Here is a 13044-nt window from a genome sequence, read left to right on the forward strand (position 1 = left end):
TCATAAAAGAACAGTAACCAAAAAAAGAAAAAAAGGGAAAAAGAAGAAGAAAAAAACAAGAAAATCTTCAATATGTGTGGATAGGGCAATAAAAGAAAAAAGGTAGATAAGGAGAATAATGATGAAAAAAATGGGAAAAATGCAAAAAGAAAAACAGGGAACAGGGTTAACCATGAGAAAAAAAGAAAAAAAAAATTGCAAGAGGGAAAAGAAAGAAAGCTGAAAACCAGGACCTGGGAGGGGAAGAATAAAGAACAATAGTGAAAATAACAAAAGTAATAATAATAGTACTTATAAAAGAGACAAAAGCAAGCAAACTAAATAATAGAAAAAGAAAGAGAAATAAAAGGAAAAAAAAAATCAGTGGTGCTCAGGGCACGGTACCCAGGCTCCGTTGGTGCATACAGATTGGAATGGAGTTCCTGCAGGCCCAGAAGGTAGGTGGGAGTGGGGATGGCCACTCCTCCATTCACCAAGTGGGTGGGGCGTATAAGAGTAACAAGGGGAATGTTGCACCTTTCCAGCCATCTAGGTCCAGAATGTCCTTGTGGTTATTGGCAAGTGGAATCTGTTCTTAAGCCCCTAGAATCTGGGAGAACACTGTCACTTTAAATATCCAAAATGGTCAAGCTGTTTGTAAACATTCAAAATGGCTGCACCCTCCAGACAGGCAAAAGTCCACAGCTCAGCCTGCCTTCCTCTTCGCTGATACTTCAACTTTTATTCCCCAGCCACCAAAGCAGTCCTGTGTGCAGTCCCTGGCTAGCAAGGCTGATTTTTAGGTTAATTCTTAGTTCCCACCATCACTCAGCAATCTCCAAGCTGTCTGTGCCATCAGGATCACTCAGGATCTCTGCCCAACGGCAGCTCTGTATGCTTCCTTTTGGTATTTTCATGCAAATTCTTCTGTTAGTTGGAGTTTAGTCCATTTCTATATCCTTCCCTTCATGGTTCAGAGGTCCAGGATTATCTTCTGTGTCTGTGTGGTTCCCCTTTTCTTTGTTGAAGAGTGTCTGTGCAGTCTTTCTGCCTATTCTGCCATCTTACTGGAACCAACCCAGATTGGTCTATTTTTAACTAGTTCCCTTACTTTCTATTTATCTGGAAATGTCTTAATTTCACCATCATATCTGAGGGACAGTTTTGCTGGGTCCATAATTATTGGTTGGAAATTTTTCTCTTTCAAGATTTTATATATACCATCCCTTTGGCTTTTCACATGCATGGTTTCTGCTGAGAAATCCAAGCTTACTCTTATTGGTTGTCCATTGTAGGGAACTTTTTGTTTCTCCCATGCTACTTTCAGGATTCTTTCCTTGTCTTTGGATTTGGTGAGTTTGATGATGGTATGTATTGATGATTTTCTTTTGGAGTCTATCCTGTTTGGGGTTCATTGGACTTCTTGAATGCATGTATTCTCATCTATCATCATGCCAGAAAAATTCTCTTCCAACAAATCTTCAACAATTTTCTATGTGGTTTTATTTGTCTCTTCCTGTTCTGGAATTCCGATGACACATAGGTTATTCCTTTTGATGGTATCCCACATTAACTATAGGCTTTCTTCATTTTGTTTTGATCTTTTTCTGATTGACCCCTTTCCAAAGAAGTACTAAGGTATTTGCCTTCAATCTTACTAGTTCTGTCTTGCATTGATTCAGTTCTACTCCTTTGCCCATTCAATGTTACCTATTTCTGAAAATTTAGTATTGATCTTCTGGATTTCTGTGTGTAGATTTTGTGTCATTACTAATTTTTCATTTATTTTGGCATTTGTTTTTGTATTTTCTTTCAAAATTGTTCTAGGGTTTTCTCTGTGTTTTCCTTAATTTTGTCAGTGTTTTCCTTAATCTGTCTCTTGATTCATTGAGGGTACCTAAATATAATTTTTTTCAATTACTTATCAGGGCGTTCCAATGCTGCATCTTTCTCGGGAATGTGTGTTGGGTCTGTATCCTGGTCCCTTGTTTCTGCAGCTTTATCTTGCTTCTTTTTGTGGACTGACTGTGATGCTCTGTTGTCTCTGAGGCACTGTGATGTTTTTGTGTTTATATTTAATTGGTGATTGTATGCCCACGATTTTTGTTTTTTTGTATGTTATCTATGTAAGCATGGTACTGTGCTGTGCTCCTCTATTTGCTAGTTGGCAGCACACTCACCACCCGTCTCCTCTCCTGTTGTCAGCTTCCCATATGTCCCTGCCATCCTTGGTAAACAGAGACTATTCTTAGTTCCTTGGAATCTGAATGAGAATGCGGTCACTTTAAAAGAAAAAATGGCCACTAAGATTCAAAATGGCTATGCCTTTGGTCACTTTAAATATCCAAAATGGCTGCTACTTATAAACAATCAAAATGGCTGTGCCCTCTGGATAGCCTAAAGTCCACAGCTCAGGTTGTCTCCCTCCTTGCTGTTTCCCTTCCTAGTCATAGGCCACCACTGCAGTCATCCCTGCAGCCCTTGGTGACCAGGGCTGATCTTTAGGTCAAGTCTCATGTCCCAACACCACTTGGAAATATTCAGGCTATTGCTCCCTTCAGAGTTGCTGACAGTCCACTCCTCTGACCATCTCCGTATTCACTGTTTTCATTCAGGTTTTTCCGCTAGTTGGTGCCTAATCCACTTCTGTATCCTTCCTTTCAAAGCTCAGGGCTCCAGGATTATCTTCTGTATCTCTGTCATTAGGTTTCTCTTTCTTTGTTGAAGAGGGTCTGTGGAGCTTGTCTGCCTATTCTGCCATCTTACTTGAAGTCAGCAACAAACAACTTACTAAGCTTTTGTACAACCCATGTGTATACATATATCTGCAGGATAAATTTGAATGGGTTGAGTTGGCCAAGTTAAAATATGTATTTAATTTGGATATATATTGATCAGTTGCCATCCAGAAAGATTGCAGAAGTTGTGCCAATTTATATTCCTGCTGCATTCTTAATAGCATTAATATCACGAGTTAACAGAATTGATAGCCTCTTACTTGGGCTTATGTGCTCAACAATTTCCCCTTGCATGTCCTGGATGTATGCTCAATAAATTTTTTGCTGTTTTCTAATATGTACAGATTTATTACAGTATAGGCTATTTGAAGATTATATGTAATAACTCCTTTTTCACCTTTAATATTGTCTGTCTTAAATTCAACCTTGCAGAAAGATACTAGTACTGTGAGCTCAGTATTTCTCATTAGTGTTTATTGGGTATGACACACTATCCTTTTACTCTGTTTTAAAAAATGTTAGATTATATTTTAATTTCTTTTTTTTAAATATAGTGCAAAAAGTGCAGAGTTCCCATATAGCCACCTGTTGTGGTACTTTTGTTACAATTGATGAACCAATATTGGTACATTATTATTATCTAAAGTCCATAGTTTACTTGAGAGTTCACAAATTGTGCTGTTTTGACAAATGCATAATGTCATGCACCCAACATTACAATGTTATTCAGAATAGTTTCACTACCCTAAAAATACACTGTGTTTCACATATTTATTCCTCTCTTCTTCCCTGAATCCCTGGCAACAACTGATCTTTTCACTGTGTATAGTTTTGCCTTTTCCAGAATTTCATAGTTGAAATCAGTCTGTAAACTTTTTAGTTTGGCTTCTTTCATTTAGCTATATATGCTTAAGGTTTCTCCATATCTTTATTTTATTTTTTAAGTTTTCCAAAAATTAGAAGAGGAGGGAACATTCTCATGTAATTCTCTTTTTTTAAATTGTGGTAAATACATATGTAACAGATATTTGCCATTTTAATATTTTTATGTGTTCAGTAACATTAATTGTGTGTATCATCAAAGTCAGATCATTCAGATAGCTAGAGGTAAAAGTACTCTTTTTTAGGTGTACAGTTAGATTATTTTTGACAAACACAAAATGTCATGTAGCCCCCACCACAATAAAAATATGCAACCGTTCTATTACCCCATCAGATACCCTTGTGTTTTCCTCACACTTCAGGCCCTGAAACCACTCATCTGATTTCTCTTTCTGTAGTTCATACTTTTCCGGAATGCAATATTTTTAAGACTGACTTATTCACATAGCTAATACATTTGCAATTCATGTGTGTTATGCATGCATCAGTGCTTTGTTTTTGGTGTGCATGAGTCACATTACATACCCTTTTGCTTTGTACCTCTCAGCTCACATTTTTCCATATGCCTCTGTGGCATGTCACCTGTCACTGCCTTGGCTTTCCATTTGTGAAACATGATCACATTCCCTTCCATCTCCTAGTTTGAATTGGTTTTACTTTCATTTTTACTTCTTTGGGTTCTCCTTATAACTTGAAATAATGCATCTTTGATTTTTTATTACTTAGAGAGGATCTATTTCTCTCTCAGGAAGAAAGATAAAGAAATCAGTCCACTTAGTCTTCAGCCCATTTTCCCATGTTTTTTCTTCACTTTGTTATGTATAATGTCAAGATTGATCACCTTCACTTTCTCTGGTCACCATTCCAGCAATTGTAGGCAACAGGATGCATTAGTGCTTAGAGTGAAACCTAGCTTGTAGAGGCAGATATGAAAGCATTACATTTATACCTCTGCATGTCTGATCTCTTCTAAGCCTTCTTAACTGTTATTAAATTACCATGTTCTAGTATATAATAATCCCCTCTAGTGGACTGTGATCTGAAGGATCTCTAGACATCATGGATTATTCCGGATGGTTTCTAAAAGCCTTGTTTTGCTTTTAAAAGGCCAAATCTATTTTGTTACCTTGTAATTTTGATACTACTTACATAATATATGTGATGATTATGTTTGTATGTCAACTTGGCTATGCCTGGTTGAATGGCTGGGCAGCTGGATGTAGTATTCCCCATGATGAGACTGGTAATCAGCTCCATGGTGGAATCTACTGGGACAGCTGAGTAGCTGCCTTTGGGTGTGTGGTCTGCTTCCCATATAGAAGGAAAAGCTTTGAGAATGGTCTCTAGCCTTTGGCACGCTTGGAACCTACATGTAGCCATGTTGTTCTTCAGCAGCCTGCTATGCTTTGCCAACCATGGTGCTTACAGTGGACTTAAGTTAACGGCCTACCGTGTGATTTGGTAACATCAGGACTGTGCCTTTTTACTTGTCAACCTTGGGGCTTCTCAGCCTCAGCAGCCAACAGGTGTCTGAGTGAAGAAATGCCTCTAGCTCCAGTGGGCCCGGAGCAGGAGGCAGAGCTGTACCCCAAGGTTGAGGGGCTTTCACCCAGCCCTAGAGCCTGGCACTTTGAACTTGGACTTAAAGCCTCAAAATTGTAAGAATAAACTCCTGTTTGTTAAGGCCATCCCATTTATGGGATGTCACTTGTCAGAGTGGCACTAGGTAACCAGAACTATATATAAAGATCTTGTTGGTTTTATTGAATGAATGAATGATAAATAGACAAAACTTGATTTCATTTTACTGTAAGAAATGGCTCACGACTGACTGGAAATGATTTTTTTAGTCGTTCTAAAATTTTTTACTTAGTATCACTTACTCTGCTATCTTCCTTCCTCTTCGGAACCCCTCCTTGTTGCAGGGTCAAGCTTTGGAGCAAGCCATTATCAGTCAAAAGCCACAGCTGGAGAAGCTCATTGCCACCACTGCCCATGAAAAAATGCCCTGGTTCCATGGAAAAATTTCTCGGGATGAATCTGAGCAGATTGTCCTGATAGGATCAAAGATAAATGGAAAATTTTTGTGAGTATTGTATGTATCTTTTACCCCTATTCCCCTACAGCCAGACCAATTTGGTAATTGAAGTACTTCAGCTTCCCCATTACTGAACTCCGAGTGATACTGGGGAGAGGAGGAGTCACGCACCATCATCTTGGCTTGTTGTGAAAACTTTGAACTGTAGCCCTCACTTGTAGCTTCCAGCATGTATTTCCCCCAATCTGACTCTAAAGTGAACATTGTTTTTGGACACTGAGAGGCATAAGGATAAAGAAAATTTATTTAGCTATGTATTTTGCTTTTAAGGGCAAATACAAGGTGCTTAACAATTTCTGTGGCTGTCCAACTAAAATAAAAATATCACAATTTTTTCCCTCAACTCACCACCATGATCTGAAACTGGAATTAAGTGCTAATAGCATATATATTAAAGAAAATTTGCTGCAGGTTTTGGACTTCAGCCTATAAACTCAAAATTCAAACAGAATGTACGTATTCTAACCTCTGTTCATTGTTATTTTTAATGATTCAATGTCAATTCGGGTATTAGAAGGTCTTGGAGATGAAGTTTAAGTCCAGGCAGAGTCATTGGTAAAGAGAAGATTAGGAGCTCTTTTTAGCCCACTGTCAATATTATTCTCCTGAGAGTCTCTGGTAGAAGGTGAGCAGTAGCATGGTGCTCATCTGGCACATTTTTGCTACATTCAGTGTCTCTCCAGAGATGCTTACTGAATGCTATAGATTAAAACTGTTATACTCTAGCCTTGGAGATTTAAGAAACAAGTAATATAGCTCATCAAACATATTGGTTAATAACCAGCTGACTTTGCTCAACTTTTCCTAAAAGTAGAAGAATTTGTTTGTATCAATCTATTTAAAGAATTTTCCTCATACTTTACCATAATACCACTTAAAAAAAAAAAAAAAAATCTTCAACACAATACATCCACTTCTTAGTTATAAACATAGTTAAGTTTCCCAAACCAGGTGGTTATGCAAAACTTTATAAAAAAAATGGAAGACGACCACATCATTACATAACTGCTAAATTACATCATTACATAACTGCCAAACCACTGAGAATCATGGCTTAACCAAGGTGACATATAACCTTAACCATCATAGCCAGTGTGACTCTCACCTCACACTTCAGCATTTGTTACTGCCAGATGTATGTCGTTAATGCACAAAATAGTAAGATAGATTTTTATTATTATTGCAAATGCAAAATGGTGGATGAAAAGATAGACAATAAGTAAGGAGTAATGCACTGCTGTCAAGTAGGATCTGACTCATAGTGACCCCTCCTTGGGTTTCTGAGGCAGTATCACTATGGAAATAGATTGCCCAACCTTCCTTCTGAGGAGTGACTGGTGAGTTTGAACCACCAGTCTTCTGGTTAGCAGTCAAAATGCCTTAGGCATTATGCCACCAGAGCTCCCAAATAAAGAGTAGGTGTTTTAAAAAAGAGATCTTAGAAACCAGGAAGCATTGCAAGTTAGCATAGCAGTGACTAGAATGATGGTTAATGGAACAGGGTGGAAAAGGAACACATGTGATACTAGTGTAGGCACCTATAAGCTCATTTTCCCTTAGATTTCAACATTTGACATTTTCTTAGTAATAATTTCTGACAAAAATGTCATAGGAATGCTTACATAACTGCTTGGCCACAATATTGTAACCCAGCAAAATGATTCAGACCTACTGACATCTCACTGGCTAAGAGATTTGCTGTTATGCTGTCTGAGGAACAGTTGCTGTCATGAAGCAGATTTTTCTGAGTTTCCGATTCCTGAAAACAGATGGCTGCACCCTTTGAAGGCTGAAGTCCTGCTGTTGCCATCCTGCCAAAGGGATATGCATAAGCACTGTGCAGAACATGGAAAACCCCACAAACATTTCTTGTTTGACAGACACCCCTTTTGTTTCCTCTGTGCCTTGGTCAAACTAAAATTTCATTTGGCCTCATAGTACACCTCTGTTGTATTTCGTTTTCCCCATATGAGGGAGAATATTGGGTTTATTCCAGAAATTCTTAAACATGATTTGTTTCAGAGTCAGCTGGAATCAGAGCTAATAATACACAGGAGACCCCATAGAGATAAAGGCCTGGGTTTCTGCATTTCACTGAGTCCCCAGGTGGTTCTTGTTGCTGCGTTCCTGTGTTGTAATCACCTTGTAATTTCTTGGCTAGACACTAATCCCTGTGATGATAGTGTTCCTCGCTCTCGCTACTTTGTATTGCCCACCCTCTATGCCCCCTACCTTTACTTTTCATGAATGACAGGTTTGGTGCTAGTTTATTGAAGAACAAGTAAGCAATGCCTTTACTCAAGCCTCAATCCTGATGTTAGACAATGTAACTAACAAGCAGTAAGTGCACAAATGTGGGGTTGGTGAGACCTGGCTTCAAAACCCAAGCGCTAACCTTTGACTAATGACATAACCTCCACAAAGTTCAGCTTTTTCTCTCGATCTGGAATCAGTGATGATCTTGGTTATTACTGTCTTGAAGATGAAATTAAAATGATTGGCAAACACTCTACATATCACCTAGTGTGGAACAGACACTCAGTCAATGTTACTCTGGCTTTTCCTAATCTTCACTACTTCAGTGCTCTTATTTCTGCATTGTTGTTGTTGTTAGTTGTCTTTGAGTCAGTCCCAACTCATGGCGACCCCATGCACAACAGATAGAAACCTTGTCTGGTCCTGCACCATCTCCATGATTGGTTTCAGATTGGACCATTGTAAATCTCAGATTTGTCATTGAGATAAGGTGCATTGGCTTCCTGCACAGAAGGCAAACATTCTACCACTAAACCACCACTGCCCACATGTTTCTCTTTCGTTAGCACTAGGAATTCATATTACCAGGCAATATAATGTTATTTTAATAGAAAAAAAAAAATACATGAAAACATCTTAGAAGACTTCAACATGTGGATATTTTATTTCATAGCTTAGTTTTCTAGGTCTACAGTAACAAAATACCACAATATGGGCCAGAACACAGTGACACATCTAACCAGAAATTTATTAAACAGAATATAAATGTATTGTTTCACAGGTCTGGATACTGGCAGTCCAAATTTAGGGTATTAACAAGGAGTATAATCTCTGCCAGCTGCAGGAGATGTCTCTTTCAATTTCTGGTAGCTCCGAGTATTTCTTCTTGTCCTTTGGCTTGTAGATGGATCCTCACATGGTATTTTCCCCTTGTGGCTGACTCTGTTTCCTTGTCTATCCTTTTTTATAAGACACATCTCAGAAGATATTAGGACTCACACTTCTAAAATATGATTCCTTTAACTGATAACATCTGCAAAGAAAAACCCAATTTCTCCAAACAAGGTCACATTCATAGGTACGAGGTTTAGGACATTAAAATATCTTTTTTACTCAATCCATAGCAAGGATATTTTGTTCTCAATGAGTGTATAATGGAAAGTTGATTGATGGCTTAGCTCTTGCTGAAGTTGTGGATTTTTCTTTGAAGGATACTGCATGTTTTATGGTCCATATGTGTTTTTGTAAATATTTGAATATTGCCAAGTATATTTATTTAGAGTATATAAAGTTTGCCAATTGTATTGAATACAGCCTTGAACTTAAGCACTTTCTAGCACAGGGCAGGGCCTATATCAGGGAATAAAATAAGTTTCCTGAAGTTTAGTTGACTTGACCTTGGTCCAGATTCTTTCATATGTAGAAAAATATTCAGTGTTTGTTCTTTTTTTGGAAACTACTGCTAAAAGAATTCAGTGTACTGTTATAACCCAGTGCCAGGTCCTGCTGATCCTGCATCTGGCATGAGTGCCTTAGTTTCCCCATCCATAAATTGCTGCCCCATCCCCCAAGAGAGGCTACTCGTACAAGCCCTGGTTCAGATGGTCAGATGTGTCACTGAGTCCTGGTCCTTATTTCAAATACTCCATATTGGCACTATTTAGCTATTGTTTTATAAAATATCCACCACCACCCCCCTTTTTTTTTTAATGAATAGCATGGTCCAGTAAAAAAGCAGGGTCTTTTTTAATTGAAGTCACTGCTGAGTTTTGTCACTTAGAGAATGAAGAAGGTGAAGTTTCAAACCACGTTGTCCTGTACCATGAGTTAAATAACAAGGAGGGCTTGGGAAGCTTTTAGCTTCATTCCACTCATTCTTCTTAGGCCTTTAGTCAGATTTCCATAAAGAAGATGTCTCATGCCTATTTTCCAGTTATCTAAATCAGCTTATTCATTCTTTGGACTGAGATTTATTGGATTTCTTAGGTAAGCAAGATACCAAATGCTAGGCAATGTCTAGGTGTTGAGGATGGAGAAGTAAGTAAGCTAGTGTCCTTGCTCAGAGAGTCTACATTTCAGTGGGCAAAATCAACACTAAACACTTGACCAAAGAATCTATACTATGACCAGTGGATAGAGGTAGAGAAATAGAACATGGAGTGGAGGTCTTGGGTTTCTATTTTATTCTGGGTGGAAAGGGAGGGATTCACTGAGAAGAGGCACTTGAACAAAGACCTGAGGTGGCCAAGGAAAGAACACATGCAGGGGTTCTGGGGCAAGAAAGTGCTGGCAGGTGTCCAGCTGCCACAGAAGCCCCTGTGGCTGTACCTGGTGAGAGGGGAAGAAGTGAAGTATGAGACTAGGCCACAGACATTCATGGTCATTAGGGGGATTTTGCTAGGGCAAGTCAATAAGCATTCAGGAAGTTGAGAGCAAGATCTGACTCCTGTTAGTGGGGTCAGTTCAGCTGCTGTATAGAACATGGACTGCAGAAGGGTATGGGAGGGGTCCCACTCAACGCCCCATGCACATTCATATACATTGGAACCAAAGTGTGGTATTATTCACTGTTGATAGTGATTTCAGGGCCTTTGTCTTTTCAGGCCTAAGAACTGGAACACCTTTTAATTTTGTTGAAAGAAGGCATGGTGTTTATGCTGGCGTGTGCTGCTAGAAGCCCCCAGGGAAGTGCAGACTTCCCATGGTCTCCTGCTACGTAGTTCTACCCTGTGCCCCAGCCTTCCTGCATGGTTGTTTCACCAGGACAATGGGAGCTGCCCTCTGACCCCTCCTCTCTGAACCCCTGTCCAGATTCTGGTCAGTGTCAGGGTCTTTGTCATGCGAGGTGTCATCTGGACACTGGAGATGGAGAAGTAAGAAAGCAAGTGTCTGACTTCACAAAGTTGACCTCTTAGTAGGGAGAAATGTACAGACACAGACCATTCCTCCATGCCCTCTCACTGTCAAGGACTGTGGGTTTTCTCTGTCCTCTTTTGTCATCTGTGCTCATTGCAGTAAGATGGGGAGTCAGCCATGAGGGGCACTGTTGGTGAGCCACCTCACATCAACCTTCTTGGGATGGTGGAGTACTGTGATTTGCTTCTCCTTTTTTCCCTGACATTCCCAGTGATGCCCACTTTGCAGTAATCAATTAAATGATCGACGATGTATTTAATAGTTTTTGTGTTCTAACAGCTGGAATATAAAGATGACTAGACACCTGTCCTCAAGGAGTTTATATCCTTGTAGTAGGGACAGATCCATAAACAAATCATCACAATGCAGTGAAGTCAATGTTTGACTGAAGTAGGGACAGGGCACAGTTTTGATTTTCTGTAAGGCAGAAATCATTGGGCAGCCCTTGCAACTGATACTTATGGTTTCTCACTGTTCAGTTTTGTCTTTCTGTTTGATTTTCATAGCTCAGTATTGACACTTCCACTCCTCCATTCCCATAGTCTGGTTCCCAACCTGGGTGTATTCCCAGTGTTTCTGATCACCCACCCACCACATCACTCCTCCTGTCTCCCACTTGCCACCTACCATTATATTCATCCCGGTCAAAATTTCATCTGAAATCTATTCAGTTTAGTTCTAATTCAACTACACATGAAGCAGTTGTTCCTCTGACTCCAACTACCTGGAGCTAGGTCAGACATCACAAGTTAAAAGGCACAATCCTCCAGACTGTCAAGTAGGCCCAAGATTTCAGATGCCAGTGAAAGCTAGGGAGACCCCAGGGCTCCCCTCATTTCTGACAAGCTCAGGGGTTCTCTCTACCCCTTCAGGAGACCAATCATAAGCTCTACTATTCCCAGATTTCTTCATTGCTGGCTTTCACTTCTGGTCCAATAATTTGCTAGAATGAATCAGAGAATTCAGGAAAACCCTATAATTACAATTACCACTAAGGAAAAGGATTCAAATGAAGAGACGTTTAGGGTAAGGTCTGGGAGGTTCTCAGTGTGGAGTTTTCCATGACACAGAAAGGGACATGCTACCCTTCCACATGCATCAATGTCTTTCACTAACTAGTAAGCCCATGGAGCTTCCTTGTACAGAGACTTTATTGGGCCTCATTATGTAGGCATGATTCCTTGAGTCATGCCCCTGCCAGGTCAGGTTGATATCATGTGGTAGGTCTTTCTGGCCTGGCCAGCTTCTACCTGAGTCACTTCATTAGCATAACCCCTTAGGTAGGGTCTAGAAGCCTCATCAAAGACATTTTAATTATTGGGGAAATTCTTTGGCTTTAGAAGTTCTCTTTCAGGAACCAAGGATTTGTTTTTTACCCAATTTCTTTGGCTAAAGTTAAGTTTTTTACTTCACAGTGACACATTTTTTTTAAAAAAAGATTCTGTCACAGAGGGGATTGAATGTCTACTTTCACATTGCATGTCATAAACTGATAATAGGATTTTATCAGTATAATGGAATAATTGTTGTTAACTGCTGTGGAGTCAGTCCCTGACTCATAGCAACTTCACGCACAGCAGAGTGAAATGCTGCCTGGTCCTGTGCCATCCAAATGATAAGTGGACTACTGTGATTCATAGGATTTTCATTGGCTGATTTTCAGCAGTGATGACAGACCTTTCTTCCTTGTCTTAATCTGGAAGCTCTGTTGAAACCTGTTTAACATCATAGCAACACACATGCCTCCATTGACAGATGGGTAACTGCTGTGGACAGTGTGCATTGGCTAGGAATCAAATGCAGAGCTCCCACACAGAAGATGAGAATTCTACTACTGAACCATCACTGCTCTGTGGAATAATAATTAGGGCAAACAAAATCCAAGAAAGTATTTCTAACGGATTCATTGTTATTAATATGATGTATTAACCATTTATTTCATCATTTCAGACTGAAAACATTACATTGGAAACATTTATAACAATTAGACTGTAAAGTTAAAAAATGATCCCCAAAACACACATACACCCATGGCCATCCAGAAATGCCTTTGATCTAACAGACGGAGAAAACATTTAGGAAAGGCAATATACTTCAAAAGTTGTAAGACCCACATTAGATTATAAATACTCAGTAATGCAATTTAAAATGATATATCCCAGAAGTGCTTAACAC

At 39.4% G+C, this 13044-nt stretch overlaps 1 protein-coding gene across 1 annotated transcript in view; it reads left to right on the forward strand.

The window, feature by feature from the left end:
- Positions 1–13044, forward strand: part of SYK (spleen associated tyrosine kinase) — a 164512-nt gene that overhangs the window by 10017 nt on the left and 141451 nt on the right. Inside the window, exon 3 of the mRNA XM_007949072.2 lies at positions 5525–5685. Within this exon, the coding sequence (XP_007947263.2) occupies positions 5525–5685 (161 nt within the window). The remainder of the gene's footprint in view (positions 1–5524; positions 5686–13044) is intronic.

The sequence above is a fragment of the Orycteropus afer genome, unplaced genomic scaffold (genome assembly GCF_000298275.1).
Source record: "Orycteropus afer afer isolate SDZICR_OR568_19922 unplaced genomic scaffold, OryAfe1.0 scaffold00236, whole genome shotgun sequence".
Taxonomy (NCBI): domain Eukaryota; kingdom Metazoa; phylum Chordata; class Mammalia; order Tubulidentata; family Orycteropodidae; genus Orycteropus; species Orycteropus afer.